The 27,798-nt window shown below is 45.0% G+C and overlaps 1 protein-coding gene across 4 annotated transcripts; it reads right to left on the reverse strand.

The window, feature by feature from the left end:
- Window positions 1-471: 471 nt before the first annotated feature.
- LOC115195757 (transcriptional repressor NF-X1) lies at window positions 472-26,509 on the reverse strand. Of its 4 annotated transcripts, XM_029755968.1 has the most exons (25): window positions 26,432-26,500; window positions 26,258-26,349; window positions 20,692-21,702; window positions 20,273-20,434; window positions 17,748-17,825; window positions 17,411-17,516; window positions 10,682-10,753; window positions 10,155-10,294; window positions 9,831-9,930; window positions 9,488-9,705; window positions 9,309-9,406; window positions 9,114-9,144; window positions 8,908-9,005; window positions 5,459-5,567; window positions 4,938-5,057; window positions 4,675-4,754; window positions 4,232-4,462; window positions 3,910-3,983; window positions 3,649-3,747; window positions 3,490-3,531; window positions 3,205-3,303; window positions 2,903-2,969; window positions 1,447-1,592; window positions 1,124-1,228; window positions 472-966 (listed from the first exon to the last, which is right to left on the reverse strand). In XM_029755968.1, exons 2-25 carry the CDS (start codon window positions 26,277-26,279, stop codon window positions 891-893), a joined length of 3,384 nt encoding a protein of 1,127 aa, XP_029611828.1. In that variant the 5' UTR covers window positions 26,280-26,349; window positions 26,432-26,500; the 3' UTR covers window positions 472-890. The 4 variants fall into 4 exon arrangements, with proteins under 4 accessions (XP_029611828.1, XP_029611829.1, XP_029611830.1 ...); XM_029755969.1 differs by having other exon boundaries at window positions 8,923-9,005; window positions 26,258-26,509; XM_029755970.1 differs by lacking the exon at window positions 472-966 and having other exon boundaries at window positions 1,120-1,228; window positions 8,923-9,005; window positions 26,258-26,509.
- Window positions 26,510-27,798: the final 1,289 nt, after the last annotated feature.

Consider the following 27,798-nt stretch of genomic DNA (forward strand, 5'->3'; position numbering starts at 1 on the left):
TGTATATTTGCAACATCATGCGAATGGTAATTCATAATATATCATACAAAATGGGTGATGGACATCCACAATTTAAACACGCACCATACACTAATGGACTATCTCGAATTTACATACAGAATAATACAAAATGCTCTGAGACCAGGTTGATGAAAAAGGCACAAAGGATAAGGATATGCCTGCAGCCGTTTTTTGAAAGATGCAGGGCTGTTTAATCCTGCCCCTTCAATCACCTGAGCATCATAATGTAATAGTTTATATACTGGTAGTTAAATGCAACCCAGTTGATGTCCAAAAGTACCAACACATAATATACTTTAAAGACATTATCCTAAGATTATAGCATATAATAAGCCTTCAATCTCAAAATACCTAAATGTAGTAGTATCTTCTATAGCTTTATTATATCGTTTCTGGAACAATGTTAGAGCAGGTTCTCTGCAATATATCAGCAAATAAAGTATCAACAAAACCATTGAAAAATTGCTTTATTGAAATAAGGTGTATGGCACGTCCCCTCGTAGAATACAACATACCAGCAGAATACAACATACCGGTAGTCCTGCGTTGAGAACAAGTGAAAATTACTACCTATAAAACCACAATCAATTATTATTATTTTCAAAGTCTGGAGTACGCATTTGCGGGAAGAAAGCACTGTAATGCCACCGAACATTGATGTTCATGGCACAGTTTCAAACATAACACTTTTTATATGGTTACAAACCCCAAATATTATTGTAGTGACGTGTGTTGGCCTTAAAGAGAAAAATAACCTAAATGAGGGAGGGGGAAATAGCATCACAGATTTCCAAAAATCGACGGGCAGCAGACGCATTCTAGTTTAGTATGGTTGTTACATCATGAGGCTTTCTTCTTTTGTGCCTTTATTAATCCTGGACATCAAAGTAGTCGATCACCGGCTCTTCTTTGACTGCCTTGGACCAGCTGCTCACACTGTCAGCCCTGATGACAAAAACAATAAACGCAGTTAAAATCGCTGTAGCTAGCTAGTTACAAGTCATTGGGACATTTTGAGAGGCCACGAACTAAGAACCAAATTGTGTGTGTTCGTGGCGTGACTGGTATGGGACGTTTTGTGAGTGCAAAGACCCAGGCTTACTTGCTGCTATGTTTGATATGGGCAATGGGTGGAGGAGCCCTCGGGACCGCAGTGTCTCTCTCCATCAGGGAGGTCAGGGTTGAGTTAGGACAGGCAGACTTCCCCCTGCACACAGCAAGAAGCACAAAGAGAGCACATCCTCAGAATGACTTCACATCTTTTGTCAGTCGTTCACAACACACATCTTTTCATACAAAATATAAAAACAGCTGATACAGTTGCGCGTAGTCTTTTTCAAGTTACAACAGAAATGTGTCTACTTTGAGATAGTCAGAGTGTTAACTTGCCTTACTAAAGAAACGCTTTCCTGTCGAGGTGTTTACCTGATGGCGGTGATGACTATGTTCCGTTTGGGCTCGCTGTCGTAGCTCACACTCTCCACGTTGTAGGCCTCGGCCAGCTCGTGGACTAGCTTCCTGTGCTCCCGGTTCATAGGGGGGAAGCAGTGGCTCCTCTTGGACTGTTTACCCTGCAAACGGGTTCCACACACAGTCACTCAGACTTCACGTTTCCACTATGAAAAGATTGTTCCGAGTTACCCATTTAAGGTTTAAATAAACACATTTGCAATTCCGCTCAGTTTGTGACATTTTGTCCTAAACATTGCAAGCTAACGGAGCCGATTCACTTGACGCTACGCCGACTAAAGTAGTATTTTTCAAATGTTTTCAGAACCAAAAGGGATAACTGACGACAAATAGAACCCGTTGTGGACATGATCAATACCCGTCATAATAACCAAGGACATTTAAATGTGTTTTAAGCCTTTCTAGCACTCCAACTAAGTGGACCAGAAGCTTTTAGCCAAATTCAGTCTCAATGCAAACTGAACATCCTCTGGTAAGCTGGAAGAGGTTCAGGGAAACCCAGTCATGTATAGGAAAATGTTGGCCCTGTGGGTGACATTTCACTTGTGAAAGAGGCGTCTTTATTCCTATACCTGTACTTCTGAGGTCAAATCAATTCTTATTTGTCAGATGCGCCAAATGCAACAGCTGTGGCAACCATGAAATTCAGTTATAAGAAAGAGCTACGAAAATATATACAAAATTAACTAAAGTAAAAAAATTAACACAAAATAACAATAACGAGGCTATATACAGGGGGTACCGGTACAGAGTCAATGTGCGGGGGTACATGTTAGTTGAGGTAATATGTACATGTAGGTAGGGGTAAAGTGACTATGCATAGATAATAAACATCATGTAGCAGCATTGTGTGTTAAAAAAATACATATATATGAATGGGGGGGGGGGGGGGGGGGGGGTCAATGCAAATAGTCTGGGCGGCCATTTGATTAATTGTTCAGCAGTCTTATTGCTTGGGGGTAGAAGCTGTTAAGAAGCCTTTTGGACCTAGACTTGGCTCTCTGGCACCGTTTGCCGTGCAGTAGCAGAGAGAACAGTCTATGACTAGGATGGCCGAAGTCTTTGGCAATTTTTTGGGCCTTCCTCTGACACCACCTAGTATATAGGTCCTGGATGGCAGGAAGCTCGGCCCCTGTGATGTACTGGGCCATATGCACTACCCTCTGTAGTGTCTTACAGTCAGATGCCAAGCAGTTGCCATATTAGGTGGTGATACAACTGGTCAGAATGCTCTCGATGGTGCAGCTGTAGAAGTTTTGAGGATCTGTGTAATTCTGTGTGAAAACCACCCTATTCCCTATTTAGTGCACTACTTTTGACCAGGCCACATAGGGTTCTGGTCAAATGTAGTGCACTATTATAGGAAATAGGGTCCCATTTGGGACGCATATCATGTCAATTGGTCCCTTACCTTGCTGGTCAGCTCAACCAGATTCTTGATCTCCTCTTCTACCTCGCTGACAAACTTAAAATCTTTTCTAAAATGTGAAAAATACAGAAATGACGTGATCGTGGTAAATATTATCCATCAATGAAAATGTGAAAACATGTTTCAAAAAGGACACCGGTCGTGGCTCGAAGTACATAGGCGCCATTAATTCGCCTTCAATTGGGAAATATACGCACCACAACATGCACACGGACACTAGAATATTTAGTGGGGAATTTTGACCTTGGCATGCAGTGAAAATACTCTACGTATTGGTACACAACCTGGCGTCAACTCTGAGGCTGTCACTGTACGTTGAGGAGGAGGAGCGCATGTTGAAGGGGTCCACTGACGGGTCAATCTGCAGGGCCTCAGCCAATCGCCTGTCAGGACACAGACACACACAGGCAGACAAAGGTCCATAGATCTAAAGACAAGAGAAGGCTCTCAAGTTGACAGCACACTGAAGGAAACAAATCAAGTTGACAGCCGAAAGCTGTGCATTTTAAATGTCACGAGAGCGACAAATAGCAACTGTCTGCGTGTGGAGTAGCAATGTAACAACTGACCTGTTCCTTTCCAGTGCAGCACACCCCTCGTCACACTCCAACCTGAGCCAGAACACACATTAAAATAAGCTGGATATGGCACGCTCATATTTAGTACAAGGTGATTTACTGGAAGTGTTGTAGGCTGTAAGCTTGGAATCGGGTTTGGTCCCATCTTACTTGGTGTGTTTCATCTCCTTCTTAGTGATAAGACCCATGTCTACAGAGTCACCCAGCTGCATGTCACACAGCTTACTGGCCATGGCAATGGCTGCATACCTACAGAACAGGGAAACGCATCTAGTTACACCGGGTCTGAGACCACACGGGACCAAGTTCTGAAAAGATCGCGAGGGAATAAGAGCAAACTGGTTTAGAGCCCGCGTTCAGATAGATTTAGAAACCATTGATTCTACTGTAGAAGAACGCACGCCCACCAACCTCTGATGGGCGCTGGCTGCTTCCGTGCACACCACCGTTTCCTTTCTCCGACCGCAGTCGCACTGTAGCGCCACCTGTGGGACAGAGGTGGAAACTGACAAACGCTGGCCACAAGAAGACTTCTGTAGCAGTCCAACAACGCTGCCCGCGTTCCATCTCCGTGTCTGCTCCATGTGCCCAGTGTTTGAAGAGTTACGGTCTTTGTTTACCGTCAGAATGTCACCCTAGATGTAGTGCAGTCTCTAAGGCACAGGGTTAACACATATTTAGCCTTTATTTAAAATCCCTCGAGTCACTTGGGTGAACATCTCGTTTTTTGTACCTTGGCAGTGCAGGTGTTGCGCGGGCAGCTGGTGCCCTTGTGGCAAGGGGCGTTGCAGGGGTGGCCACAGTTGGGCCGGGGCAGCAGGCAGGGCTGGCGGCAGACGCCCTCGGCCAGACACTCGGCCCGGTGGCAGATGCGGCGGCAGCGGTGGAGGTCACACAGCAGAACCTTGTTGCAGGCCAGGCCACAGGAGATGTCCTGAAGGTGGCACGGGATGTTGCTCCTTCGCTGCGGGGGGGGGGGATGGGGGGGGAGAAGAGGGGGCGGCTTTAGCGGACGGGTCGTGACTACGGGCGAGTCCCAAATGGCACCCGATATAGTGCACTACTTTTGACCAGGGCCAGTAGGGAACAGGGTTCCATTTGGGACGCACCGTATGCCTTTAAAAAGAGGCGCAGGTTTGAAGGTTAGGTAGAGGCGGCTAACATCAGCGACGTTACCTCATGCTTTCCCATGCACCACTTCTGAGTGAGGTAGGTACAGGGTGGGCACTTCTCCTCACTGTGGCAGTTGTGGAACACTGAGGACAAAGAAAAAGTATGAGACCATGAGGAATCAACATTTGCAGACGGTTTTGTCAGAGACGGTAAAATAGATGTCAAGATGCCTAAATGTACATGTATATGCATATATATTTCTGCTCTCCAGTAAAGCAGATTTGAAACTAAGTGAAAAAGCAGTAGTCCCTACTGCAAGGTTTTACCTGGGTGGTCACACTCGTGCCTCCTGGTACACGGGTTCTTACACTCTGGGGGCTTGGTGCCACAGGCGATGGGGGGGAACAGGACACTCACCCCACAGTGGCACGCCAGCTCATCAAAACCTACACACATGAAACAGGCAGAGACTCAGAGGGACGTGGCCTACGAGAACCTACTGTACGTCTGGGGTGTGACTTTGCGAATGAGGCCATGCGATCTCAATGATCGAGCAATAACGTACCGGATCACGCCAACTAAACACATGTCGGATGTTAATAGGAGACTACAGTAAGTGAACATTTGACTGAAGTGGAAGTTAGGAATCGCCCCCAACAGTCTGCTGGTATAGTAAAATGGGCTTCCTAGGAAGTGCACTACTTAAGATAAGATGAAGAACATTTGAACTACAAAAGAGTCCCAAAGCCCTGGTAAAATGTGTCAATTGACTGGCATCTGTGCTGCATCTGCTGGCATGTGAACATCTGTGTTGGCAGTGCCACTGGGACCTCTGATTGGAACTCACTGGTTTGCCAGCAGGGTTGGCAGTTCCCACGGTGACAGAGCTCTTGGCAGCGGTGGAGGCCACAGTTGAGCTTGTAGCCACAGATCAGAGAGCACTTGTGTTCCGCACCCTAGGGGGAGTGGGGACAGACTGTATGTCAGTATGACAATTTAGATAGTAGGTAGGGGGGGACATGTCAGTGTGACATCAGTTAGATAGTAGGTAGGGGGGACATGTCAGTGTGACATCAGTTAGATAGTAGGTAGGGGGGGACATGTCAGTGTGACATCAGTTAGATAGTAGGTAGGGGGGGACATGTCAGTGTGACATCAGTTAGATAGTAGGTAGGGGGGGGACATGTCAGTGTGACATCAGTTAGATAGTAGGTAGGGGGGACATGTCAGTGTGACATCAGTTAGATAGTAGGTAGGGGGGGACATGTCAGTGTGACATCAGTTAGATAGTAGGTAGGGGGGACATGTCAGTGTGACATCAGTTAGATAGTAGGTAGGGGGGACATGTCAGTGTGACATCAGTTAGATAGTAGGTAGGGGGGGACATGTCAGTGTGACGTCAGTTAGATAGTAGGTAGGGGGGGGACATGTCAGTGTGACGTCAGTTAGATAGTAGGTAGGGGGGGACATGTCAGTGTGACGTCAGTTAGATAGTAGGTGGGGGGGACATGTCAGTGTGACATCAGTTAGATAGTAGGTAGGGGGGGGGACATGTCAGTGTGACATCAGTTAGATAGTAGGTAGGGGGGGGGACATGTCAGTGTGACATCAGTTAGATAGTAGGTAGGGGGGGGACATGTCAGTGTGACATCAGTTAGATAGTAGGTAGGGGGGGACATGTCAGTGTGACGTCAGTTAGATAGTAGGTAGGGGGGGACATGTCAGTGTGACATCAGTTAGATAGTAGGTAGGGGGGGACATGTCAGTGTGACATCAGTTAGATAGTAGGTAGGGGGGGGACATGTCAGTGTGACATCAGTTAGATAGTAGGTAGGGGGGGACATGTCAGTGTGACATCAGTTAGATAGTAGGTAGGGGGGACATGTCAGTGTGACATCAGTTAGATAGTAGGTAGGGGGGGGGACATGTCAGTGTGACATCAGTTAGATAGTAGGTAGGGGGGGGGACATGTCAGTGTGACATCAGTTAGATAGTAGGTAGGGGGGGACATGTCAGTGTGACATCAGTTAGATAGTAGGTAGGGGGGGACATGTCAGTGTGACATCAGTTAGATAGTAGGTAGGGGGGGACATGTCAGTGTGACATCAGTTAGATAGTAGGTAGGGGGGACATGTCAGTGTGACATCAGTTAGATAGTAGGTAGGGGGGACATGTCAGTGTGACATCAGTTAGATAGTAGGTAGGGGGGACATGTCAGTGTGACATCAGTTAGATAGTAGGTAGGGGGGACATGTCAGTGTGACATCAGTTAGATAGTAGGTAGGGGGGACATGTCAGTGTGACATCAGTTAGATAGTAGTTAGGGGGAGGGATGACAGTGTGACATCAGTTAGATAGTAGGTAGGGGGGACATGTCAGTGTGACATCAGTTAGATAGTAGGTAGGGGGGACATGTCAGTGTGACATCAGTTAGATAGTAGTTAGGGGGAGGGACATGTCAGTGTGACATCAGTTAGATAGTAGGTAGGGGGGGACATGTCAGTGTGACATCAGTTAGATAGTAGTTAGGGGGGGACATGTCAGTGTGACATCAGTTAGATAGTAGTTAGGGGGAGGGATGACAGTGCCATCGGAAAGTATTCCGACCATTGACTTTCTTCACATTTAGTTACGTTACAGCCTTATTCGAAAATGTATTAAATTGTTCATTTTTCACATCAAACTACACACAATACCTAATAATGACAAAGCAAAAACAGGTTTTTAGAAATGTGTTCATTTATAAAAAAATTTTTTTACTGAAATATCACATTTACATAAGTATTCAGATCCTTTACTCAGTTCTTTGTTGAAGCACCTTTGGCAGCGATTACAGCATTGAGTCTTCTTGGGTATGACGCTACAAGCTTGGCACATCTGTATTTTGAGAGTTTCTCCCATTCTTCTCTGCAGATCCTCTCAAGCTCTGTCAGGTTGGATGGGAAACGTTGCTGCACAGCTATTTTCAGGTCTCTCCAGAGATGTTTGATCGGGTTCAAGTCCGGGCTCTGGCTGGGCCACTCATGGACATTCAGAGACTCATTCCCGAAGCCACTCCTGTGTTGTCTTGGCTGTGTGCTTAGGGTTGTTGTCCTGTTGGAATGTGAACCTTTCATCCCAGTCTGTGGTCCTGAGCGCTCTGGAGCAGGTTTTCATCAAGGTCTGTTCATCTGTGCCTCGATCCTGACTAGTCTCCCAGTCCCTGCCGCTGAAAAACATTCCCACAGCATGATGCTGCCACCACCATGCTTCACTTTAGGGATTGTGCCAGGTTTCCTCCAGACGTGATGCTTGGCATTCAGGCCAGAGTTCAATCTTGGTTTCACCAAACCAGAGAATCTTGTTTCTCATGGTCAGAGAGTCTTTAGGTTTCTTTTAGCAAACTCCAAGTGGGCTGTCATGTGCCTTTTACTGAGGAGTGGCTTCCATCTGGCCACTCTACCATAAAGGCCTGATTGGTGGAGTGCTGCAGAGATGGTTGTCCTTCTAGAAGGTTCTCCCATCTCCACAGAGGAACTGTAGAGCTCTGTCAGAGTGACCATCGGGTTCTTGGTCACCTCCCCTCCTCCAATTGCTCAGTTTAACCGGGCGGCCAGCTCTAGGAAGAGTCTGGGTGATTCCAAACTTCTTCCATTTAAGAATGATGGAGGCCACTGTGTTCTTGAGGACCTTCAATGCTGCAGATATTTTTTGGTAACTTTCCCCAGATCTTTGTGCCTCGACACAATCCTGTCTCGGAGCTATACGGACAATTCCTTCAACCTCATGGCTTGGTTTTTGCTCTGAAATGTACTGTCAACTGTGGGACCTTTATATAGACAGGTGTGTACCTTTCCAAATCATGTCCAATCAATGGAATTTACCACAGGTGGACTCCAATCAAGTTGTAGAAACATCAAGGATGATCAATGGAAACAGGATGCATCTGAGCTCAATTTTGCGTTTCATAGCAAAAGGTCTGAATACTTATGTAAATAAGGTATCCGTATTTTTAATTCTAATACATTTGCAAACATTTTTAAAAACCTGTTTTCGCTTTCTCATTATAGAGAATTGTGTGTAGATTGCTGAGCATCATTTAAAAAACATTTTTTAATCAATTTTAGAAGGCTGTAACGTAACAAAATGTGGAAAAAGTCAAGGTGTCTGAATACCTTCCTAAGGCACCGTATGTCAGTGATTCACCAGTTCAGCTAATTAGAGTATGACTTGTGGCTTTACCTACTGACTGTGTCCTTTCATAACTGGGTGACACACACACACACACACACGAACGTGCCGCAGGCACGCACACACCTTTTGGTTACTCACCACACAGCACAGCTCGCCACATTTGTGTCGGCCACAGGAGCGTTTTTTGAGGCAGCGCTTCTCACAAGTAAAAATCAGTCCCTCTAGAATTGGGAGGAAAGGAAAGAGACTTAAGAGAAGAGTAAAGTACAGGACAGATCTACTTTTACTAAGTACAGTAGCAACACCACAAAGAACGATCGAAATATCACCTTCATTCTGGATGGCTGCACAGGGAACATCCTGTAAACAAAGAGTCTTCAGTGGTGCTCTTTGGTAGAACAGAATTACACCTCCATTTACAACAGTGCGCAGTCTATACAGAAAATTGCATTTGAAGAGTTGCACTCAAGATGCAACAAAAAAAAAACACCATAGGTATACAGTACTTGTTTTCGAAAACTAACCTTGGTCTTAGAGCCGCATTTGCATTTGATGGTGGAGGTGAGCGAGCAGGGACCACAGCTTCCCTCATGGCACAGCTTCTCACAGATGTGGATGGTCTCTGGAATGACAAGGAGAACAAGTCAACACATTTGAAATGCCATAGAGAGGCTATACATGAGGACACGGTGTCTTGTGTTACCGCTGGAGCCGCAGGGCAGAGGCTTGCTGCAGGTCTTGCCACAAGAGGGGATGGGGTCGGAGCAGCCGCGGCGTTCGGGGTAGCCCAGCTCCAGGAGCTTGGCCAGGGCCGTCTGCCCACAGGGGCAGCTCCTTACTAGCCTGGGGGAGCGTGGGCACGGCCTGCACGGCCCAGGGTGGCACACCTGCTCACAGCGGTGGGCCTCACAGTCCAACATCCTAGGATAGGGTGGACATATCACAAATCAATATATGAATAAGATACAATAGATCTATAATATTATTCTCACAGGAAAAAATAATTGTAGTTTCCTAGTAATCTGAAGCTGCTGGTTTGAACTTACTTGCCACATGCTTTCTGACAGCAGAAGTGTCCGGAGCCGTCAAAGCGGTCTTTATCCGTCCCACAGAGTACCTCCCGAGACACGACACCGCAGTAGCACACTGCGACAGCAGGAAAGAACCGATGAGACAAAACAGAACGCATCAGAGTGAAATCCATCACAGTGGCTAAAACCATTAGCCATCGTTACTCATCGCGAATTCCTCATTATTGTCAAGTAATACCATTTTAAACTGTTAAGGACAGAAATGTTCTTGGTCAGATCACATGGTCAGGGAGAACTCCCGGCCCAGTAAAAAAGACCTATTGGGAGTGAGCAGCTCACCCTGCTTGACCTGTAGCGGGCAAGGCTGGCACAGTCCGCTGTGGCACACCTGGGTACAGGTGTGTTCCGAACAGTTGAGGGTGGCGCCACACTGCTTGTCACAGTGGATGGCAGTGGCCTGGCCACACCGCATTGGCTGACTGCAGAGAGAAGTATGGAGGTATTTTACCATGAGTGGAGGGGGGCTCAGGGTTTTTCTTATACCAATTGTTATACCTGAGTAATAGTGACAGGGACATGGAATACATTTGGCAGCCTAAGCAAAGGTGTGTAAATTAACAATGGGTTATTAATGTAGAAATGATAACTGGACCTTTACGTTCTCAAATAACTGCCCTTTCTCTGGCCCGCAATTCTGTGTGGCCCTCCGCTGAATTTGGAAATCCTGACTAGGCACTCGAGACAAAAATTATCGCCCACCTCTTCCATATATAGTGCACTACTTTTGACCAGAACCCTACGGGCATCATATAGGGAAAAGGGTGCCGTTTGGGACTCAGTCATTAGGTCAGGAGAATATACAGTACCTGGTTCTTCCGCAGATGCATGCTTTGGTGACAGAAGCAGGACACTGGGGACAAGGTCCGGGGTGACACAAACTGGTGAGACACAACCAGGGATCTAAATGAACATTTTTCCACTGGTAACACTGATACTCCCAACTTATAAAACTTAGAAGCACCAGAAAATATATTATTTTATTGATTGTGTAAGAATATGTCAAAGATAAATACACAGAGACAGATTACGAGAGGTCAAGAAGACGAGAGTCAATAGAGTACTAACGATCAATGGAAACAGTGTTTTTTCTGTAATAGGGAATTATTGATCAATGGTTCTGAGACATGGGAGGAATAGGTCTTCTGAAATAGGATACTTGTTATTTGGCCATTGGCTAGTTTTATTGCAAGGAATTCTAATTGGTCAACCACAGGCTAGGGCTGGGTTATAAAACTACATGCTGTCCCTTTGTTCTGGGGAGAGAATCACTGGAGAGCATCCCTGAGGACAGGGGAGAATGACCATCTACCTCCCCGTATGATTTGTCCTCTATGAATAAAGCCATTTGCCTCCCACTGATTTGCTCTGGAGTTTGTTATTGAAGAATAACATAAATTGCTAACATTTGGTGCGTGACCCAGATTAATTGGTCTCAACAAGAAAAATGTGTCAACTGTGTGTTGATCCAGAAGAGAGAGAAGGCTGAGCGCAACCCACAAGGGAGTCAACTCTTAATCTCCTGATTGATGGCATAATTGCTGGGTGAGTCTAGACCAATATCATTTTAAAAGAAACAAATCAGGTTAGAATAAGCACATGCAATGAGTGATATCTGTGATGTATAAGAGTTCAAGCCCTTTGTTCTATTACAGACTTCCTTTGTTCTCTTTGAAAAAGTTGATGCCTGTGTCTTTGTTCTCTATTATAGGAGTTCAAGTCCTCTATTAAAAAGGTTAGAGTCATTTCTTTTTGTGAAACCTTCTTGTTGCATAGAAGTGAGTTGCTAGTTGAGTAGCATTTTTTACACGTGTGGTTAATGTAGGTCTTCAACAAGCTTTTTGAAGTGAACAAAAGTTATGGGTAGCCAGGCCCTACAGAGACAATGTGTTCTAGAAGAGGTTTTAGTCCTTAAAAAGGGGTTTTATATATTTATTTAACCTCAAAATGAATAATTAAATAAACTCAGCAAAAAAAAATGTCCTCACTGTCAACTGCGTTTATTTTCAGCAAACGTAACGTGTAAATATTTGTATGAACATAACAAGATCCAACAGACAAACTGAACAAGTTCCACAGACATGTAACGAACAGAAAAAGAATAATGTGTGAAAATCAAAAGTAACAGTCAGTATCGGGTGTGGCCACCAGCTGTATTAAGTACTGCAGTGCATCTCCTCCTCATGGACTGCACCAGATTTGCCAGTTCTTGCTGTGAGATGTTACCCCACTCTTCCACCAAGGCACCTGCAAGTTCCCAGACATTTCTGAGGGGAATGGCCCTAGCCCTCACCCTCACCCTCCGATCCAACAGGTCCCAGACGTGCTCAATGGGATTGAGATCCGGGCTCGTCGCTGTCCATGGCAGAACACTGACATTCCTGTCTTGTAGGAAATCACGCACAGAACGAACAGTATGGCTGGTGGCATTGTCATGCTGGAGGGTCATGTCAGGATGAGCCTGCAGGAAGGGTACCACATCTTCCCTGTAATGCAAAGCGTTGAGATTGCCTGCAATGACAACAAGCTCAGTCCGATGATGCTGTGACACACCCAGACCATGACGGACCCTCCACCTCCTAAAAACGATCTCGCTCCAGAGTACAGGCCTAGGTGTAACGCTCATTCCTTCGACGATAAACGCGAATCCGACCATCACCCCTGGTGAGACAAAACCACAACTCGTCAGTGAAGAGCACTTTTTGCCAGTCCTGTCTGGTCCAGCGACGGTGGGTTTGTGCCCATAGGCGACATTGTTGCCGGTGATGTCTGGTAAGGACCTGCCTTACAACAGGCCTACAAGCCCTCAGTCCAGCCTCTCTCAGCCCATTGCGGACAGTCTGAGCACTGATGGAGGGATTATGCGTTCCTGGTGTAACTTGGGCAGCTGTTGTGGCCATTCTGCACCTGTCCCGCTGGTGTGATGTTCGGATGTACCGATCCTGTGCAGGTGTTGGACACGTTGTCTGCCACTGCGAGGACTATCAGCTGTCTGTCCTGTCTCCCTGTAGCGCTGTCTTAGGCGTCTCACAGTACGGACATTTCAATTTATTGCCCTGGCAACATCTGCAGTCCTCATGCCTCCTTGCAGCATGCCCAAGGCACGTTCACGCAGATGAGCAGGGACCCTGGGCATCTTTCTTTTGGTGTTTTTCAGAGTCAGTAGAAAGGCCTCTTTAGTGTTCTAAGTTTTCATAACTGTGACCGTAATTGCCTACTGTCTGTAAGCGGTTAGTGTCTTAACAACCGCTCCACAGGTGCATGTTCATTAATTGTTTATGGTTCATTGAACAAGCATGGGAAACAGTGTTTTAACCCTTACAATGAAGATCTGTGAAGTTATTTGGATTTTTACGAATTATCTTTGAAAGACAGGGTCCTGAAAAAGGAAAACATTTTTTTGCTGAGTTTAACAGAAAAAACAGACTTGGCTCCAACATGTGGAGGACCATTTGTTTCTTCAATCCACCCTCAGGCTGAGTTGCGCAAGGATGATCAGGTTTCAAGCATCTGGTCAGCACTGCTGGCTTTGAGTCAACAGATACTGACAGCGGTGACGAACGATGTCTTAGGCCAACCAGAACACAGGCTGTAAAAAAGTAGTAAAGTTGAACCTCAGGTGACAGTATTCACACATAAATCAGCATCTCCAAAACAGTTGGGTGAACGGTCAGAAACTGTGAAACATCCCAGAGAAGTGCGTATGAAAACGTGGGACCATTTGAAGCATAAGGAACTCCACAATCTACCTCCTTATGATGGGTTACAATTACTAGCCTTTGTTTTGAACAACACGGTGTTCTTAAAGAAAAGGTTTATAGAGCTGTGGGTGGTGAAGAGCAAGATGTGGCCGATGGATGGAGAGCCATACATATTTTCCTTAAGGGTCTGACCAATGGGGAGAGAGAACCAAATGTGTTCAGAAACCGAAAGAACCGTTTGTTGAATTTGAAGAAAGGTTTAGAGCAGAGGTGGTTGGACACGGTGGGTTACCTGACATGGAAGATTACCCATTTTTTCGGGAGGAATTGAGTGTAATCGCTCATTAGCTGATGCAATCCACGCAAAAAACTTTTGCTAATGACTGGGAGAGAACTGGCTGGGAGAGAACTACGTCGACATCGTCGACAGCCTAAACCGGATGTTGTCAGAGTTGTACAGGTTCCGAGTGAAACGGACAACATTCGTTCAGCAGAAGAGAAGCCTGGTGTATGTCATTATTGCCGGTTTTCTGGTCACTGGCAATGAGAATGTCGGAAAAGGAAAAGTGATTTTATGAGAAGTGGCCAGGAGAAGCAGGGTCCGTCGAAGGGAAAATGTAATCAGGACAACAGCCCCAATGACACAATGTTGATGCAGAAAATTATGAAGCGCTCTCCGTCTCAGCAGCAGAGTTTGCTGGATGCTGTGGAGGTAAACTAATGGACTGCCTCTTACGTCCCATCTGCTGAACATATGAAATCGGATGGAATATATGTGAACCTGAAGGTTAATTAACAACGTTGCAGTAGATGTTTTTTGTAGATTCGGGTGCTGAAGTCACTGTATTGCACAGATCTTATGCAAAACATGTGTTTTCAGTACACAGGCAAGAAGATGAGAGCAACAGGAGTGTGTGTGTGTGTGTGGGGGGGGGGGGGGGGGGTTCGACATATGAAACAGACCCAACCATTATCAATTTCTATTGGGCCAATAAAGACTGATGCAGGGGTCATTTGAACAACCTATCTTAGGCCTTGACGTTATTATGCAACTTGTCTCCACGTTGAACATTTCTGAAGGGAAGGTGACGTGGCAAATTAGACAACGGCAGGGATCTACAGCTCAGAACCATGCTATCTGGACTATGAAGAAAAATGAGTGTGGAACTCCGGATATGGAACCAGTGTGCTTGACAGGTGTTGCCCCACCTTGCACAAAACAATATCCCATTAGCAAGGAAGCTATGGACGCTACTAAAGTAGTGATTAAAGAACCATGGAACATAGATATAGTTGAAAAGACGCCATGTTATCCAGTTACTCTGACGCATCCTACAGATACCACGTAACTTGAACACGACTGTTACGAGCCGGTTCTGGATGGGTTTATAGAGTCATCCGTTGGAAAACCCTGAGTTTATCTTATACACAGACGGGTTCAAGCATTGTGGAGGGGGGTGTGAGAGGCAGGCTGGGCATGGGTAGTTACTACAATGGACCCATGCCACTACCAGGCACGTTAGATTTGAGAAAAGCAGACGTTCACTTTATGAGTGACAACTCTAACGCAGTAGGGGAAGCAGAAAGACAAGTAAAAGAGGCGTGGGGAATAACTACCGAGGGGGGACATGACGTAGTGCCAGGATAGTGGGTGATGGTAAAAAAACAATATGTAAGAGACACATTAGGGCCAAAATGGGAAGGTCCTTATCAAGTTCTGCTCATAACGAGGTCAGCAGTAATAGTCCAGGGGAAAATCGCGGCGGATACACGTTACTCATTGCGAGGTTGTCCATTTTGATGACAAAGCAGAGCCTGGAGAATAAAGAACTGATTGATTAGCAATCGGGGGCCAATCTCGGGTGAAGAAGCATAGTAAGATGATCAGAACCCGATAAGCTTCTACGTTGTATACCGCAGTAATCATATTAGGGATATCTAGTTGAAATGTACAACGTTTTCTTGAAAATCGGGATATGCTTACTTAGGGAAATCTATGTGAAATATCAATTGTTCTTGAACAGGACATGTTACTTTCACTTTTTGTTTCCTTCGTTACAGATGAGAATCTATAGTCTTCGATTCAAGGACTGTGCCTGAAACGATACAAGATCCCCGGTGAAGTGTAACGGAAGAAGATTTCCTCACTACCGGCAGACTGTCAGAACATAATAGTTCTCTCTGTGGGACTGATACCAGTGTGGAAGAGCTGGTCACTTTTAAAGGACTTGGTGAATGATTACCTTGTCAATAGTACGATTGAATATTGTCTTGTAGACAATTAGATTTTTTTTGTGTGAGTTTCCTCCTAATACAGGATGTGGTAGGAATCGGGACATCATTATACCTGTTAATACCCATTGTCTTTAACTTTGTTTGAAACCTTTTTCTTATTGTAACAGCAAGTACAATGTGCCCTTTGTGTTTTATAGAAATGCAAGGTGTTTAAGGTGAATGATTTCATGTTCACTGCTAATGTTCTTTTATACTGTCTATATTTTTCATGTTTTCTAAAAAGACATTAAGTATATTTATTTTTAAAATGGTCTAGGTGGGAGTGTAAGAATATGTCGAAGATAAATACACAACGCAGAGACAGATTACGAGAGGTCAAGAGGACGAGAGTCAATAGAGTACTAACGATCAATGGAAACAGTGTTTTTTCTGTAATAGGGAATTATTGATCAATGGTTCTGAGACATGGGAGGAATAGGTCTTCTGAAATAGGATACTTGTTATTTGGCCATTGGCTAGTTTTATTGCAAGGAATTCTAATTGGTCAACCACAGGCTAGGGCTGGGTTATAAAACTACATGCTGTCCCTTTGTTCTGGGGAGAGAATCACTGGAGAGCATCCCTGAGGACAGGGGAGAATGACCATCTACCTCCCCGTATGATTTGTCCTCTTTGAATAAAGCAAATAGCCTCCCATTGACTTGCTTTGGAAATGGTTATTGAAGAATAACAAATTGTAACAATTGAGATCGCCTATATTGGGTCTATAAATTCTAGATAGCGTACTTCTGACGCACATCTTGTGCCCTAAAACTATTAAGTAACCCTGTAAATAAATGTTTGTTTATTATAAAAAGCTCAATACCTGTCATTGAAATTGCAGTCATTTGTGGAATATTTGGTTTCTACATTGTGTAAAAGCACTATTTACCTATTGCGATGCATTACAGTGAAAATTGTACACTGTCTTTTAAGAACATCAAGTTTGTGAGTGATGACATGAAGGAGTTATTCATTACTATAATCGTTGATCTTCTTAAGATTTTCCTTTGTTTCTGTGCCCCCCAAATGTTGGGATATAGCGCACTAGTAAAGCTAGTTAGCTAGCTAGCTAATGAGGTAACATGACTGAACAAGGTGTAAACAAAATAGCCACAGAGTCGTTTTAGAATGTCCTGCGACATGGTTTTTCAACGGAAAAATGCAGCCCACCAATCCGCCATAGGAAGAAAAAACAAAACATTGCGCCGGGAAAAAGGGTAATTATCTTTTGATCTATTTGGGCTAGAAACGAGATGTTTCCGCTGTAGCAATGGTAGAACCATGATGCTAATGAATATATGCGCTCTAGGACACTGGGAAACAACGGTAGAGCAAAGCCTACTCATTACAACAATTATCTGGGTGATTTGTTTTCTAGGAGCACTGGTGCACCCAGCAAAAATTTTTTAGGAGCATATGCAACCAAAATTGTTGCACTTTAGAGCCCTGGACACAACCACAGGAGACACAATCAAGACAACCACTTCCTGTTGTAGAACAACAGATTGTTATGTGGTGGTGGGTTGAGGTATGTTACGCATGTGTTGGGTTGTGGCTCACATGTTACAGGGGTGCCTGCAGTCTGCTCCGCTCCTCTTCTTCCCACACATGTCTCCACAGCTGTGTGGGATCTCACTACGCTGGAACTCTGGGTTGGTCGCTTTGCCTGTCAATCATAGCAGAATAATTCAACACGGTACAGGGAAATAACTCCAGAAATCAGGACAAGGACATTGATTTCGGCTACTTGTTTATGTGACCTTTATTTTACCGGGTTGGTGTCATTGAGATGAATAATTAGTTCTAATACACAAAGCATCTCAAAGAGAGCGAAAGACTAGGGATGCACGATTGTCTGGGAATAACGGATAAAATTGGCTATTAGCTAATCCCTTACCACAGAAGCACTTGTAGATGTTCGGGGGTTGGAAGACAACATTCTGACAGGCCGGACACCGCCACCCGTCATTCGTTTCTGCAAATGAGAGCAAAAGTTTGCATATCACACGGACCAATTTACAAAGCACTTCATCAGCTAAATGGTGAGTCACAATTTTGTACACTATATCTTAGACGGTAAGGTTGTACTCTAAGTTTTAAAGGACCTCTGCCACCTGAGCCACGGTCGGTTCACACTGCTATCATGTATCCTGGCAGCCCCCCTCACCTCTCTGATTCAGAGGGGGTTGGGTTAAATGCGGAAGACACATTTCAGTTGAACGTATTCAGTTGTACAACTGACGAGGTATCCCCCCTTCCCTTTCCTGGGGCAGCAGGTAGCCTAGTGGTTAGTGTCGGACTAGTAACCGAAAGGTCGCAAGAACGAATCCCCGAGCTGACAAGGTAAAAATCTGTCGTTCTGCCCCTAAACAAGGCGGTTAACCCACTGTTCCTAGGCCGTCATTGAAAATAAGAATTGGTTCTTAACTGACTTGCCAAGTTAAATAAAGGTAAACAAAATAAATAAGAAATGTAGATGTTATTTGTCACATGCGCCAAATACCAACAGGTGTAGACCTTACAGTGAAATGCTTACTTACAAGTCCTTAACCAACAACGCAGTTAAGAAGGAAAAAAAAGTGTTTGATTTTATTTGAGGAAATACTTTAAGTAAAAAATAAAATAAATACAACTTTTTTATTTTTTTTTAAACTACTAATTTGATGGTTGTAGCAATCAATTGGCCCATTAACAATCACCCATATTAGCAAACGTTTTTCATTTAAAGCTTCACATTTCTCTGGTATAGGCTACTTATCGTAATGAACGATATCAGCAAGATGCCTGCGATAAGTGATCGTGTTGATAACTTTCGGTTTATCGTCCCAGCTCCACGAGACTGAAAAACAGCTTCTATCTCCAGGCCTTCAGACCGTTGAACAGCCATCACTAGCTGGCTAACTTGTCCGGTACTCTCCCCGGATTTTGTGTTAAACGCTCTACAACAAAGCTTTCTCTGCCCCGAACCTTGTTCTGAACAGCTCCAAAACAAAGGTCATGTGGTTTGGTAAGATGAATGCCCCTCTCCCCACGTGTGATTACTACATCTGAGGGTTTAGAGCTTGAGGTAGTCACCTCATACAAGTACTTGGGAGTATGGCTAGACAGTACACGGGTCTTTCTCTCAGCACATATCAAAGCTGCAGGCTAAATCTAGACTTGGTTTCCTCTACTGTAATCGCTCCTCTTTCACCCCAGCTGCCAAACTAACCCTGATTCAGATGACCGACCCACCCATGCTAGATCACGGAGACGATTGGCAGGTAAGGGTGCTCTCGAGCGGCTAGATGTTCTTCACTATTCAGACATCACATTTGCCACCAATGCTCATTATAGGACACGTCACTGCACTATATACACTCCTCTGTAAACTGGTCATCTCTGTATACTCGTCGCAAGACCCACTAGTTGATGCTTATTTATAAAACTCTCTTAAGCCTCACTCCCCCCTATCTGAGATACCTACTGCAGCCCTCATCCTCCACATACAACACCCGTCCTGCCAGTCACATTCTGTTAAAGGTCCCCAAAGCGCACACATCTCTGGGTCGTTCCTCTTTTCAGTTTTCTGCAGCAAGCGACTGGAACGAGCTGCAACAAACACTCAAACTGGACAGTTTTATCTCCATTCAAAGACTCAATCATGGACACTCTTATTGACAGTTGTGGCAGCTTTGCGTGATGTATTGTCTCTACCTTCTTGCCCTTTGTGCTGTTGTCTGTGCCCAATAATGTTTGTACCATGTTTCGTGCTGCCACCATGCTTTGCTGCTGCCATGTTGTGTCGCTGCCATGCTGTTGTCATGCGTTGCTACCATGCGGTGTTGTCATGTGTTGTTTTTTTATTTAACTAGGCAAGTCAGTTAAGAACAAATTCTTATATACAATGACGGTCAACTCCGACCAAACCCCAATTTGGACGACGCTGGGCCAATTGTGCGCTGCCCTATGGGACTCCCAATCACGGCCGGTTGCGATACAGCCTGGAATCGAACCAGGGTCTGTAGTGACACCTCTAGCACAGATGTAGTGCCTTAGACCGCTGCGTCACCCATGCTGTGTTGTCGTCTTCGGTCTCTCTTTATGTAGTGTTGTGTCTTGTCCTATATTTTTATTTTTAACCGCCCGTCCCCGCAGGAGGCCTTTGGTAGGCCTGTAAATAACAATTTGTTCTTAACCGACTTGCCTAGTTCATTTTTGTAATACATTTTTTCTTATTTTATTTAAAGATAAGGTCACTGGGACCACATTTTTTGCTACAGTGGATATTGTAGCATCATCAGCGTACAGCAGTACCATCTGTCGAGCAGAATTTGCATTCCTGTATTGTCTATGTGGGGGGAGCATTGTGCCAGCCATGGAAGACTAATTGTGTTGAAACTCATGAATAACTGAAGAGCTGGGGGGGACTGTTAGGCCTACCGTCTGCCTGGGAGGCTGGGGAGCGGGCCCACTTCTTGATGCAGTTGAGATGGAACACGTGGAAGCAGCTGTGGCAGCTCCAGACTGGAGCCATGACTCTGATCACCTCACAGCACACCATGCACTCATACTTCTCCTCAGACAGCTGCTCGATCAGGCAACCTGGACAGATATGGAGGAGAGCGTCACAAGACCAAACCATGGTATCTTCTCAAGTGGATCCTATTCCCTATATAGTGCAGTCTTTTGGACCAGGGCCCAGAGTAGTGCACTATGTAGGGAATAGGGTGCCATTTGGAACACATATGAACATAACTAATTTCAGAACAAACTCAATCACATTTCTTTCGTTTTTTTTTTTTTTATTATTTTTTTTACTGTGGGACTTTTTGAAAAGCCGTGAAACTTTGCCCTCTCACCTGTCTGAGTCTCCTTGCTCTTGTTGGGCACGTTGTCCCACCTCTTCTGTCCAGGCCTGTGGTCTGAATTTAGTGTTCTCCTCTGGCCTCTGTCCTGTAAGGGGGTGCGTCTCCCCTGGCCTCTCCCCTGACTCCTCCAGCTGGGCTCCTCTTCAGTGCCGGAGCCCAGTTTGTCACGATGGCCAGAGGGGGTGTCTCTGGCTCCCCTCTCATGGTCCTTCTCCTGGGGATATTCTTTGATAGGCCCCTGGCGTCGCTTGGGCTCAGGGAATTTCTGTTGAGCGTCGACGTGGGGGTTCCTTTCCTCGGCTCTCCCTCCTTTCCGGCTTCTGGCCCCCATTTCTGATGGTGGGGTTTCTTCTCTGGGCTCAGCAAGGTCCCAGCCTCCTCCTCCTGTAGCGTGGCTGTCCTGGTTCTCCTGCTTTTCCAGAGAGTGAGGAGGTCCTTTCGCGCTCCTCGCCCCTCTGTCTTCTCTCCGCGGCTCCTGGCTGAACCGTCGGGGCTTTTCAGGGCGGGTGTCCTGGTGGTCTTCGTAGGCAGGCCCCACCTCTCCGCTCCGGCCGCCAGGGTCTCCTCGACGCCAGCTAGGCCCGTCTATGGGGGGTGTTCCAGGCCTGTAGCCACCACCACCACCCAGTCCATGGTGGCCCCTGGGTAAACCAGGGGGGCCAGTGTCAACCCCAGGCCTATTCCACCTTGGAGGCTGGCCCCTTGAGCCCCGGCCCCCTCCACCAGCCCCTCTTCCTCCTCCTCCTCTTCCTCGACCCCTTGGTACATCCTCTTGGTGGTAGGGAGGAGGATGGAAATTTACAGGGACCGTTGAATTGTCCTGGACGTGAGATTGTTTGACCCCATGGTGAAAATGGCCTTGCTGCTGCTGCGGTGCTGGGCCGTAATTATTAGAACCACTCCAATTACGGTTGTGGCCCTCTCTGTTCCGACCCCTCCTCGATTGCTGCTGGTTACATTTCTGTCGTGACGAAGCCTCATCTGGATTCAAATCCAGAGAGTCTACGTATAAAAACAAAAAATTGCCTACTTGTTAGTGAGTGGCTTGGCATGAAAGTTGTGAAGCCGCATCATAACTACAGTGTAGACGCAGGCAAGACAGGCTTGACAAGTGACTTCAAAGACAAGACGTTTAACAATGTTGACTTGGAGTCACGTGCCAAGGCTGAGTATGACAGCTCTGAGTATGACAGATATTCTCTTCAGGACGGCCTGGACTTTGACACGAGAGCACGTCATCTAGCTAAGTCGGGCTCAACTATCATTACAGAGAATTAAGCAACAATGTTGGCTATTTGTTTGAGGCGCTCACTGGCTGACCTTAGACAAGCAAGGCCAGAGCCATTGTTAAAAAAATAAAATAGCTAGCTGGCTAGCGCATGAGTCAACAAGTACTAGCCTAGGTAGCTAGCCAGCTTCTCAGGCTAAAGTTCAATGAACATGCATCTCACAATGTGGTCACAACAATGAAATGGGCCACACTGGCAGACTAGCAAAGGGAGCAGGGTATAAGCGATCATAAAGGGGGCCACCAACCAAAAAAAAGAAATATACATTATTATTTTTAGGAACTCTGCCGGGGGCACATTTTATCTACCCCGTCAAGAGGGGGCGAAAGGCTAGGGCCGGCATAGGCCATTTGTAGACGTTAAGTATTGTGTGCAAAGCGGTCATCAAGGCAGAGAGAGGGTGGCTACTTTGAAGAATCTCAAATATATTTTGATCTGTTTAACACTTTTTTGGTTACTACATGATTCCATGTGTTATTTCATAGTTTTGATGTCTTCACTATTACCGTACAATGTAGAAAATAGTAAAAAGAAAAGAAAAACCCTGGAATGAGTAGGTGTCCAAAATTATGACTGGTACTGTAAGTGGATGCACGTGACATTTCGTCAAAAAAATATATAAAATAAAAAGACTTTACACTGAGTGTACAAAACATTAGGAACACCTGCACTTTCCATGACAGACTGACCAGGTGAATCCAGGTGAAAGCTATGATCCCTTATTGATGCCACCTGTTTAATCCACTTCAATCAGTGTAGATGAAGGGGAGGAGACAGGTTAAAGAAGTATTTTTAGGCCTTGAGACAATTGAGATGGATTGTGTGCCATTCAGAGGGTGAATGGGCAACACAAAAGCTTTAAGTGCCTTTGAACAGGGTATGGTAGTAGGTGCCAGGTGCACGGGTTTGTGTCAAGAACTACAACGCTGCCCAACCATCTTCCTGTGTATCAAGAACGGTCCACCACCCAAAGAACATCCAGCCAACTTGACAACTGTGGGAAGCATTGGAGTCAATATGGGACAGCATCCCTGTGGAACACTTTCAACACCTTGTTGAGTCCATGCCCCAATGAATTGAGGTTGAGGGCAAAAAGGGAGGGGTGCACCTCAATATTTCAAAGGTGTTCTAATGTTTTGTACACTCAGTGTATATCAGTTGTGCCTGTTGTCAGAGATAAGTCCTTAATCTATGGATATAATCCGTTTTAGCATGGACATTTCCAGGGCACTGAAACAGTGGAGAAGTTGAGCCACACGCTTCAATGCTCGCGCTTCAATGCTCTTACTTGTTGTTGAAATTGACCCACTATTCTGTTTACTTTCTTCATCCATGTCATATTGCTGAGTCTACCTTTAATGCCTTGGGATCTCAAGAAGGGCTAGAAGGGATTCAGCTTTTGTCAAATTAACATCAAAAATGTATTTAGCATTTTAGCTAACCATAATTCTAACTTTTTTCCTAACCTTAACCAAATTCTCCTAACCTGCTACAAAAAGTCAAATCTGACAAACACTGTATCCCATCTAGTCAAAACAATAAAGGGCCTGCCAGCATTGCAAGTGAGTCGCTGGGCTTGTTTCAGTGGTACGGCTGAAGCAACCAACTGCAGACGAAAGTCGAAGAGTGAAGTCGGGGGAAGTGCATCTGCGACAGCTGAAAATCTGACACTGATTTGGTTTTCCAACAGCGAAGCTCAGTGCGGCATGGCGGTGTGCCATTGTTTATAAAAGTTTATGTCGAAATGAACATGTCTCCAACCCCCATATCACACACTAAACATAGGCTGTGTGTGTAGATTGTACCAAAGACAGTACAGTATGACGATAAGCAGAAAGTGCTTCTACAATAGTAGTCCCCGATCACACTAGTAGGCAATGTCGTGGCAACGTTGGCTTGCTAAACTCCTGCACAGTAACACGTGATCGGGTCTAACGGTCATCTTGCGCATGTGCCTGCCGTCAAATCAAAGGCATTCCTTCGATATAAGGTTGTGTCTCTGAAGTGGAGGCAGTACAGGGCTTAGCATGTTTCTCGAGGAGGCTAAAAATAGATTTGGGCTTGGAAAAGTTGAATATTTTCAGAAGGAGTCAGGTAATTGGTTAAGGGAGGAGCATTGGAGGGAAAGAGGGGAAGTTGAAAATACTGAGGGAGGCAGAGGATGGGTTTGAATCTGGTGGAGCGAGCAATAACAAGGGAGAGGGTATGTCGAGGAGGATAGATGTCAAGTTCAAACAGAGTGAGCTGGACTCCAGTTTGAGTTCTGGAGGTGAAATGGAAGGGGTAGAAGGTGTTGTGAAGAGCTCAGAGCCCTGCACTGATGGACATGGTTATGATAAGACACAGTTGGTGCAGAGGGAGTGAGATTTTTGAGGGTGGAACCAGGCCTTTTGGCTTATCCATAGTTGTTTTCAGGTTGGGTGGAAAAGTTGGTGGGTGCTGTTGAGTCGGTGAAGGTAACCCGAAGTGCACATATGTTTGTTAGCGTTTCTTCAGATCAGAGGGAGCAGGCGCTCCATGCGAAGCAACTTGGATCAAGATATGTTTCTCGCTTTGCTCTTAGGAATAGGGCACCATTGAAAGGAGTGATTTCTTTGGTAGCGTTAAGTGTGGAGGTGGAGCAGTTGGAAGATTCCTGGTGTTTGTGACACCCGTCATTTGGTGCGATGCAGACCCAGTGGTGAGCATGGTGAAACAGAGAATTCCCTGTTTGTCCTTTTGAGTCAGTCTTAACCCGACAAGGTCATGTTAGGATGTATCAGTTATCCTGTTAGAGCATTTGTGGTGAATCCACTGCGCTGCTTCAGGTTAAACGTTTATGGTCATGTCGCAGCTGTGTGTAAGAGGGAGATTCCAAGATGTGGGAAGTGGGCATGGGTAGTTTCGGTGGATAAAGTTGTGTCCGTCAACTTTAGGGGTGCACATGTTGCTGGGGATCGGAAGTGTATGGTGTGAGCGAGGCAGGTTGAGGTGGCTAGAGTCAGAGTAGTGCAGAAGGTGTTGTATGCTGAGGCAGTGAAGAAAGTAGAGGATAGGTCAAGGGTGAGATTCTGAGAGGATCCGTGTGAATAGTAGATCTGTGCCAGCATAGAGGGATAGGTCAATGAGTGATATGCTTCAGTAAGGTTCGCTTCTTAGCGTTCATAGCAATGTTTATCAACTGCACTGCAGAAATGGAAAATAAATCACAGAAAATAGATGTTTTGGCAGCTGCATAGAAGTACTTGGGGGTACGAGATGACTTCAGAAGAGTTACATGGTGTGTTGAGTGGTAGTGTCCTGTTCTCTCAGGCTGTTGGCCTGGGGTAGGATCAGATAGGGTTAAAGTAGTGGAATAGGGAGGTGGGTTTTAATGAGTATAGGGTTAGTTGGCATGGTAATGAAAAATATATATACACTATATTTCAGTTGGGGGTAGTAACGTAACATATTGGATGCAAACTGCCATTAAACCTAACCCAAAGATATTGTTTTTGACAAAAAATGAAAACGTGTCAGATTTTCTCCAACCTCAAAGTGACATAATATGTTAAACTACTCAAAACATTGGCTCAAATCTAGGTTGTGCCTTTACATTTCGAAAAAATTAACCACTATGGAGGAATTTAACTTATCAAACCCTGGCCTTGCCTGCTTGGTCTGTTTCGCAAGCGTTCTGGAAGTATCGCGATGTTGCGTCTTTGGGATTAGAACTCTATATCAACTGGGGAGAGAGACTCATATCATATTCATTTGTACACATATGAATCTCGGAAAAGTTGCTTCCAGTTTCAGACATGTCTTAAAGGTCCCGTTCGCGTGAGTCAAACAAAAAAACGAATGATTGGCCTTTGATCACATGGTTGTAAAGTTCATGCAGTCGACATGTAGGACCGTTTTTATCCCCATAATGCAACACACTAAAAGGAGACTTCGCAAAAGTGACCAGCTTGAACTGAGTGAGCCCCCTTAGCACAAAGCTGAGGTTTCTGTATGTCAAACTAACTTCCGTTTCCACTGAAACTCCGCTTTGGCGTCTTTCTACGCCTGCTATGTTGGGTTACTGAGTGAGTGGGAGGTGTGTGACACTGCCAGCTAGCTTGCTAACGTTAGCTGAGTGCAATTTGACAGCTCAACACAAACCCTGTAATTTCACTTTGAATTTCCATTTGCTATGATTTAGCTAAATAGCATGAGACATAATTAAATGATTATCCACTCCAGTTAAAACTGAAGTGAGCAATCTAGTTAGATAGACAGTTAGCTAACTGCTAGCTAAGCTACTTTACCTGTGACTGAGCCCTCAGCCATTCAATCACACAGTTGGTAGTCGCTCACGTTCTTCTCCCACGCGAAGTTTGTAGCTAAGATTTTTAAACAGCTGTTGGGAGATTAACAACCAGAGATTACATGCCACTTTTTATTTATTATTCCCACAAAAATAATATGTCTCCCCTCCTTACATGATTTATTGAGGTATAAACGAACGGTTGTGTGAAACACGAGCTCTGACGATTCTTCCTGCAAAGGAGTTTGAAGTTATGGAACTTTATTGAGACTCACCCGCAGGACGGAATAACCACAAGGGGGACGGACCAGTCCCTGTCCACAGACACTGTCACCAGATACCATTGACTTTAGAATAAAATATAACTGAACTGGACTGGACTGAAATATAATAGAAATTAATTGAACTCAAATTAATAGAATATAATTTAACGTAGACTGTGAATTACTGTGCCATGAGCAGAACCGCAGATATTGAGATGAGCGAGATAAAAGACGCCACCAAAAACAGCGGGGAATTTGAGGCTCGTGCTTTTAGCTGTTGCGGAAATTGGCCCACTTTGCTGTTAACTTTCTGCATGTATGTCACATTGCTGAGTCTACCTTTAACTGAAGTAGAATTGTGAACAACTGTCCCCCGTGCTAGGTTCAAAATATACCCTTCTTCAACCTAGCCTCCATGGAGGAAATTCTCCCCACAGTATTGTACAAAGGATCCCACGATATTGTACAGACAAAGGATCACACCCCTAGGCCTACACATCCATCACAGCCATAGTTTCTAAGCGAGGCCGGACAGACAGTAATGCAAGGAATCAGGGTCGTCAGAGGCTATGATGGATGTTTTGTGGACTTGGATCACTGGGCTGTTGATTTAAAAAGATTTCAGAGATAATGCAACTCTGCAAAAGGTTAACTCTCTCTGAGATGATATGCCAGGCTATAAATTCATAACGAGCTAGGTCAAACGCAGTCTATGCTTAATTTTCAGTCAAGACTTTTCGGATAATGATTTGTTATCATGTTAACCTCTCATCATTGTCTTTATATACAGTACCAGTCAAAAGTTTGGACACACCTACTCATTCAAGTTTTTTTTTTAAATGTATACTATTTTCTACATTGTAGAATAATAGTGAAGACATCATAACTATGAAATAACACATATGAAATCATGTAGTAACCAAAAAAGTGTTAAACAAATCAAAATGTTTTATATTTTAGATTCTTCAAAGTAGCCACCCTTTGCCTTGATGACAGCTTTGCACACTCTTGGCATTCTCTCAACCAGCTTCACCTGTAATGCTTTTCCAACAGTCTTGAAGGATTTCACACATATGCTGAGCACTTGTTGGCTGCTTTTCCTTCACTTTGCGGTCCAACTCAACCCAATCCATCTCAATTGGGTTGAGGGCGGGTGATTGTGGAGGCCAGGTCATCTGATGCAGCACTCCATCACTCTCCTTCTTGGTCAAATAGCCCTTACACAGCCTGGAGGTGTGTTGGGTCATTGTCCTGTCATTGTCCTGTTCCACTAAGCGCA

This window comes from Salmo trutta, chromosome 6, assembly GCF_901001165.1.
Source record: "Salmo trutta chromosome 6, fSalTru1.1, whole genome shotgun sequence".
In the NCBI taxonomy this organism is placed as follows: domain Eukaryota; kingdom Metazoa; phylum Chordata; class Actinopteri; order Salmoniformes; family Salmonidae; genus Salmo; species Salmo trutta.

Excerpts from the sequence above, each read along its gene's own strand:
- LOC115195757 (XM_029755968.1), bottom strand. The coding sequence starts at position 26,279 with ATGGCTGAGGGCTCAGTCACAG. Across the intron at positions 17,826-20,272 it reads CCCAGCCTCCCAGGCAGACG|AAACGAATGACGGGTGGCGG; the intron begins GTAGGCCTAACA and ends TCTCATTTGCAG. Across the intron at positions 9,407-9,487 it reads TCTGCCCTGCGGCTCCAGCG|AGACCATCCACATCTGTGAG; the intron begins GTAACACAAGAC and ends TTGTCATTCCAG.